The 6219-nt window shown below is 58.5% G+C and overlaps 6 protein-coding genes across 6 annotated transcripts; 3 read left to right on the plus strand and 3 right to left on the minus strand.

Moving 5' to 3' along the window:
* Positions 1-17: 17 nt before the first annotated feature.
* Positions 18-705, plus strand: SPRG_12697 (hypothetical protein; the record flags this gene model as incomplete). Its single annotated transcript, XM_012351417.1, has 5 exons — positions 18-122; positions 165-289; positions 340-377; positions 423-494; positions 547-705. Exons 2-5 carry the CDS (start codon positions 169-171, stop codon positions 703-705), a joined length of 390 nt encoding a protein of 129 aa, XP_012206807.1. The 5' UTR covers positions 18-122; positions 165-168.
* Positions 706-1453: 748 nt separating this feature from the next.
* On the plus strand, positions 1454-2062 carry SPRG_12698 (hypothetical protein). Its single transcript, XM_012351418.1, has one exon. It carries the CDS (start codon positions 1510-1512, stop codon positions 2026-2028), a length of 519 nt encoding a protein of 172 aa, XP_012206808.1. The 5' UTR covers positions 1454-1509; the 3' UTR covers positions 2029-2062.
* Positions 2063-2382: 320 nt separating this feature from the next.
* SPRG_12699 (hypothetical protein) lies at positions 2383-3062 on the plus strand. The gene has a single exon (XM_012351419.1). It carries the CDS (start codon positions 2429-2431, stop codon positions 2963-2965), a length of 537 nt encoding a protein of 178 aa, XP_012206809.1. The 5' UTR covers positions 2383-2428; the 3' UTR covers positions 2966-3062.
* On the minus strand, positions 2974-3991 carry SPRG_12700 (hypothetical protein). The gene is made up of 5 exons (XM_012351420.1): positions 3788-3991; positions 3535-3740; positions 3398-3488; positions 3302-3346; positions 2974-3256 (listed from the first exon to the last, which is right to left on the minus strand). The coding sequence occupies exons 1-5, from the start codon at positions 3962-3964 to the stop codon at positions 3122-3124; spliced, it is 654 nt and encodes a 217-aa protein (XP_012206810.1). The 5' UTR covers positions 3965-3991; the 3' UTR covers positions 2974-3121.
* A 371-nt stretch (positions 3992-4362) lies between these two features.
* SPRG_12701 (hypothetical protein) lies at positions 4363-5195 on the minus strand (the record flags this gene model as incomplete). The annotated part of the gene is made up of 5 exons (XM_012351421.1): positions 4363-4497; positions 4545-4589; positions 4639-4729; positions 4777-4982; positions 5025-5195. 5 exons carry the CDS (start codon positions 5193-5195, stop codon positions 4363-4365), a joined length of 648 nt encoding a protein of 215 aa, XP_012206811.1.
* Positions 5196-5535: 340 nt separating this feature from the next.
* Positions 5536-6219, minus strand: SPRG_12702 (hypothetical protein). Its single transcript, XM_012351422.1, has one exon. The coding sequence runs from the start codon at positions 6153-6155 to the stop codon at positions 5565-5567; it is 591 nt and encodes a 196-aa protein (XP_012206812.1). The 5' UTR covers positions 6156-6219; the 3' UTR covers positions 5536-5564.

Here is a 6219-nt window from a genome sequence, read left to right on the forward strand (position 1 = left end):
AGTACGAGCACGCCAAGGGCACGCGGCGCGCGCATCTACGGCGAGATCCGCGGCTACGGTCTAAGTGGCGACGCGCATCACCTCACGGCCCCACGGAGAACGGGGACGGCGCCTTCCGGTAGGTCCAACGCATGTTCCGAGCACTTTTGGGACAGGAATGCTAGCGCTATGCAATCGGCGGTGGCCCAGTCGGGTCTTGCGCTCTCAGACATTGGCTACATTAATGCGCACGCCACATCGACGCCTCTGGGTGACGCGGCCGAAAACCGAGCGATCAAGCGCCTCTTTGGTACGACTCTGCGGAGCGACAAGCAGCGCAGTAACCTCGTGTGTCGTTAGGGTCGCACGCCTACAACCTCGGCGTCTCGTCGACCAAGGTGCGTGGCTACATCCTGGCAAAGCGCACATACAAGGATGCGTAGGGCGCCGTGGGGCACTTGCTGGGTGCGGCAGGCGCCATCGAAGCCATCTTTGCCATCAAGGCCATGCACGAGGTTGCGGATCCCATCAACGGAAGTGGAAACGCATGTGTGTGTGTTTGTGTAGAGTGTGCTTCCGCCGACGCTCAATTTGCACGACAAAACCGACGAATTCGACTTGGACTATGTGCCTCTCGAGGCCAAAGCCCGCTCGGTCAACGCAGTCCTCTCCAACTCGTTTGGCTTTGGGGGCACCAACTCGTCGCTCTGCTTTGCCAAGATCTAAGAGGTCGGGCATGAAATGCATTTTCCTTTGGCGTTTTATTTCAAATCACCTCTTGTTTGTATGCACGTACGTGGTATTATAAATTCTATTTTAGGGTATAGTGTACACGAATGAAAACAATGCAATTGTGAGACCGTTGCTTGATTGGGATATTCCCTTCCTGCAACGCCGGCTCCCCTTCTCGCCCCCGTCACAGTGTACAATCTCTTGCTCGTCCTCGCTTCTTGTTGGTACAGTACCTAGCGCACTCGTGCTAGGATATCTCTATCGAAAAAGGATCAAGGGTGAATAGCAATGCAGCATTATTGACCCTTGAAGGGCAGACGTCCACCATCGATCGGCACGGCGCTGGCTTGCCTCTGGTGCATGCTTCACGTCCACCAGCTGCTTGAAGCTCCTGTATGCAGGCGGTCACAAGCCAGCAAGTCAAACGGAGGGTCTGTCCTCGGTAGTACCGCAGCTGTGGCGAACGCGCGAGGAAGAAGTCGTACTCGGTCTGGAGACACAAGCAGAAGGGTCATGCCAAGCTAATCGTTCGTCATTGGGCTGTGTAGTGGCGCATGACGACTTATGGCTTGCGACATTAGCACCACGTCGGAGCAATCTCTCATTTCTCCAGCCCAACGGCTGCAAAGTTCGCATCTTTCCGTCGAAAGGCGTGTGTTCCGACCGTACAGCCGCAAACTGAGGGATTTTCTCACAGAGATCCAGCCTGCGCTTTTCATGCATCCATATCTACGAGTATCATGCACCACAAACAGCCAGATTGAAAGCAGCATTTTCGCTTTTGCCCCGTGAACCAACATGCCAGGTCCCCTTCTTCTCGCATCCGAAGTGCACGTCCCGGCGCAGACCGCGTGGCTGGCACCGTCGTCGTCGACGCTGGACCACCACAAGGCCGAGATCATTGCGTCGCGCCACTGGCAAACGTGCCGGGGCGCATCGCCGACGCTGACCTACTCGATGCAATTCGAAGCCATTGGCTGCCGCCACATCGTCCTCGGGGTCTCGGGCCAGCGCTGCTCGGGCCTCGCTGATGTCGTAGGCATCGACTTTGATGTGCGCACAGGCGCTGTGCTCTGGTCCTCGGAGCGCAACGTCCACTACGAGACGGACGCGGCGTACACGTACGAGTGGGGTGCCTCTGACGCGCACATCGTCACTGTGAAACATGACGTGTCTGCGCGTGAACTCGGCTTCTTTATGAACGGCGCATCCATGGGCATTGTGCTTCGGGACGTGCCCGAGTCGTGTGCGTACCCTGCCATGGCGCTCCGAGGCGCCTTGCAGCCAGGCGCAACCACGATCGTCCGGCTACTCTAACCTTGCTTCATGTACCTCTTTCTTATTGCTCCAATCAGCGTTTACGAAGGATTGTGAGGGCAAGACGGTTGACAGACGTTCGATGGATCTCACCAAGGGACATGCATGCCCTTGATATCACGTATCATACAAGCGAGTGTCCGCGTCCTACAAAGCAAGACGCCCCGTCGTCCCTCGCTCCTTGAAGTTGGAATCTCGATGGTCAAAGGCGCGCGAAACGTTCCTTGAAGTTGAAGTTGGCGGGACACCAAGGGTAACGACCGGTCGCGGAATTCGCCGTTGCGTCCATCTAAAATCGAAGTTGGTGATGCGATATGGTACTCAGTATACGTACTCGGCTTCGTACGACAACTCGCCTTTCCCACTTTGCACTTTACGATTTCCTTCTTTCCTCAGAAGCATGCCTTACTTCCCGGTGTCGCCGACCAACATGTGCAAGGTCGTCGACCTCAGCACTGCCGTGCCCACCAAGGCGGCGCCGCAATGGCAACCGACGTGTCCGACAACCCACCTGACAGTGGCTGCCACTAAGCAGTGGCAGGCCTTCCGCAGTGCCACACCGGCGACCGACTTCACCGTCGCATTCCAGTCGCTTGGCTGTCGCTACCTCGTGCTCGGGCTCAGCGCCGAGCCGTGCGCACACCAGAGTGATGTGACCGGTGTCCAATTCGACATTCGCACCGGCGCCGTGCTCCGGTCATCTAAGCAGTTGGTCGATTTTGCGTCCGACGCCGCGTACACGGTCGAGTGGCAGGCCAGCGACGAGCTCGTCGTTCGCGTCCAGCTCGACGCAAAGACGCGCACCTTGCACTATTTTGTCAACGGCCGCGCGACCGGCGTGTCCCTCCGCAACGTCCCCGACGCATGCGTGTACCCGGCCGTCGCGCTCCGAGGCGCGGCCCTCGACGCGTCCGTGACAGAACTCACGCTTCAGTGAGCGCCATCCACATACTGAATTAAACTATGATTTCCTCCTAAACCTAAAACGACGGTAAACACGTTGCATCCTTTTTGAGGTTCTGCGTACTACATCGTCGAAAGGACCGTGCGGAGCGCACCATTCCTACAAGCGCTGTTCTATCCTATCCATGATCTATCCACTGTAGCGACCGACGAGCGACGGAGGCGGCAGCGCGTCCATGATCTCGGGGTGGGCGGCGATGTAGGCTTCAACCGTCGTCTGGCGGTCGCCAAGAAACGAATGCTTCAAAAAGTCCGTGCGGACTTGCTACTCGCTCCATCAACCACGACGCATCCTACGAGGCTCGTGTACCTCACCGAGCTTGGCCACCGAGAGGAGGCAGTGGCGCAGGTAGACCTACACCGTTGCACTCATGTCTTATCCTGGTACGCGACACACGTGTTGTACCCGGCACGGAAGAATACCGCTCTCGGGGCCCCAGCCCCAGATCGTGTCCAGGCCATACTGCCCGTAGCGCTCGTCAAAGAAGGCTTGGCCGCTACATCAAGATCAGCCTTTCGATCGAGAGACACAGATAAACGTACTTGGCTTGGATCACCGCCTCGTCGGTCCAGCGAAGACACATGAGCGCCTCGTCTCTCGAGCCGTCCGCCTCTTCGTACTCGACGGGCTGAATGTCGTAGAGGTGCTCGCGGCGGCGAAACGCAAGTACTTGGTCCTCTGGTACTTCAAAGACGCTCACGATGAAGCTGCTACCCGGACTTGGCTCGACGCAGAGGCAGGCAAACTCCTAGCGCCACGTGACGTTGGTTACCAGCATCGTCGTCCATGCAGCACCTTTGTCGCGGGGTTGGCAATCTGCTCGGGGAAGAAGATCGAGCCTGGCAGCGCAAAGACGCGACGGTAGCCATGCACACGGCCAAGGCGGAAACGCTGCATCGTCGCGCCAAAGGTCGACCGCGCCGACGTCTCGGAAAGGAGCGACCCGTAGCCGAGGATCTTGACCATCGCCATCGTAGAGGTCGACTTGCGAAATGCGATTTCTTGGAGATGCCACGTATGCTTCTTGTAGTATATCAATATACAAAGGTTATGTGTTGTGAAGGTGAACGCGTGCCAGCTACGGCACGTGCGCGTCGTTTACCAGGACGTCACGAACCTCTTGCCTAGGCTAGCCATTCGTTGATCGCGTCGATCGCAATACTATGTGAGTCTGCGCGATTTTATTCGGTCAACGCGTCTCGGAATGGGATGACGATGCAGCCACCGAGATGCTAACCGAGTCGACTCGGTCGCAGTGTACATATCGACGCAAGCTGTTCTACGTCATCGACGCACAGCCAACTACGATCTTGTTGCAGTCTCAATTTTGGATGTGTGCGGCGAAGGCTACACCTATCCCCATACACTGTCTACCCGCTGTAGCGACTCGCCAAGTGGGGTGGCGGCAGCTCGTGCATAATGTCCGGGTGCTGGGCCAAATACGTCTTGATCGTCGTCTTGCGGTCGCTCAAGTATGTGTTGTTGACAAAGTCGTCGTACACCGCCTAGGACGCGTCGCATGAGCTACGCGCAAGAGGGGTATCGCTCGCACTTCGCCCAGCTTTTCAACCGCAAGGATGCAGTGCCGCATGTATACCTACGATTTCACGTCAGCAGCTCATCGTAGTCGCGTGAACGGTATGCACCCGGCATGGCAGGATACCGCTGTCGTGGGCATAGCCCCAGATCGTGTCGAGGCCATGCGCCTTGTAGAGCGTGTCAAACTCGTTTTGGCCGCTACGCGCGTGCTATCGGCATCATTGATTCAAGCACGATACGCGTACCGCGCGGCAATGTACTCGGCGTCCGTCCAGCGGCAGCACATCAAGCCGGCGTTGACGCGGCCATTGACTTCTTCAAACTCGACAGTCTCGATCTTGAACTCTTCTTCGCGGGCGTAGAAGCCCGGGAGCTGGTCCTCGGGGATCTCAAACACCGAAATCGTAAACGAGCAGCCGTCGCACGGCTCGGCCGAGAGGCTGGCCATCTCCTACGACAGATATGCCCACGTGGAGCGCGCTGCCGGAGGTACTTTGGTCTCGAGGCGCGCAATGCCACGCTGGAAAAAGATGGACGCGGGGTGCGCGAAGACGCGCCGGTAGTTCTTCACGCGCGCGAGGCGGAAGCGGCTCACGTGGTGGCCAAAGGTCGACCGCGCCGAGAGCTCCGAGAGCAGCGAGCCGTACCCGATGATGTTGACCATGCCGCTTGCGGTCTGCGCATCCGGATACCGTGCCACCTGTGTATCCGAAAACACAAGATCGGAAATGGCTTGTTGGCGGCAAAGTGGGGTTGCTGCAGGCCGCCAACGACACATAAGGCCGCTGGCAGTGGTACATGCTGCACTGGCCATCGACCGGCAGCCACGCCAGCGCCTAACGTGCTGTGAGCAGGAAATGCTCTTAATATCCGCCATGACAAGGCAGTCACTGACAACGCCAGGCAGGCCGTCACGATGCCAGCTCGCGTCCGCTCCGTAAGCTGCATACTAATACCGTGACCTGGCCCATAGAGTGTACTCGTGGCCACTGACAACCCGTCTATCTGGTTCAATCGACTTAGGTTAGCTGCATTACGCTTGGCAAAAGATGGTGCCGCCGTTGTTGCGCGGCATCGGCGGCGGCACGGGCACGTCGCCGTTGATCTTCTTGCAGTAGCACGTGCCCAAGGGATTGGTCGGCTGCGCATAGGCGCCGGTCGGTCCGAGGTACCACGCGAACGCGTTGGCGTTGCCGTTCGCCATGCACTTGGCGCAGTCTTGGAACGAGCCCTGAAAGTTGTTGACGTCGCCGGTGTGCGGCACGTCGTAGTTGCCGTAGCAGACCTTGTAGTTGTACGGGACCGCTGCGACGGCGCTGAGGTCCACGGCCTTGCTCCACACCGGGTAGTAGTTGTTGGCGACGCTGTGAAGGACGCACGTCTGGCTATACCGCGTGTACGAGACGGCGGCGCAGCCGACCGTGCTCAAGCAAGCGACTTCGCACGACTCGAGCGACGAGACGCCGCCCTTGGTCACCATGGCCGGGCCTTGGAACTGGTACCCCGGGTTCGCAACCCACTTGGACGACGACGGCAGCTTGGGCTCCTCCTTGCACGACTTGGTGACCCGGGGCGCGATGTTGAAGGCGCGGCTCGGGTCGATAAGCTGCTTCATGTAGCACATGCCCTGCGGCCCGTCGTTGTCCTTGACCCAGGCGAACGCGTTGCACCCGGGTTACGCTTGCACG

The sequence above is a fragment of the Saprolegnia parasitica genome, assembly GCF_000151545.1.
Source record: "Saprolegnia parasitica CBS 223.65 unplaced genomic scaffold supercont2.80, whole genome shotgun sequence".
In the NCBI taxonomy this organism is placed as follows: domain Eukaryota; phylum Oomycota; class Saprolegniomycetes; order Saprolegniales; family Saprolegniaceae; genus Saprolegnia; species Saprolegnia parasitica.

Coding starts and splice junctions, on each gene's coding strand:
- SPRG_12699 (XM_012351419.1), top strand. CDS start 2,429: ATGCCTTACTTCCCGGTGTCGCCGACCAACATGTGCAAGGTCGTCGAC.
- SPRG_12702 (XM_012351422.1), bottom strand. CDS start 6,155: ATGTGCTACATGAAGCAGCTTATCGACCCGAGCCGCGCCTTCAACATC.
- SPRG_12700 (XM_012351420.1), bottom strand. CDS start 3,964: ATGGCGATGGTCAAGATCCTCGGCTACGGGTCGCTCCTTTCCGAGACG. Junction 3,489..3,534: donor GAGGCGGTGATCCAAGCCAA/GTACGTTTATCT, acceptor ATCTTGATGTAG/CGGCCAAGCCTTCTTTGACG. Junction 3,257..3,301: donor CGGTGGCCAAGCTCGGTGAG/GTACACGAGCCT, acceptor TGGAGCGAGTAG/CAAGTCCGCACGGACTTTTT.
- SPRG_12698 (XM_012351418.1), top strand. CDS start 1,510: ATGCCAGGTCCCCTTCTTCTCGCATCCGAAGTGCACGTCCCGGCGCAG.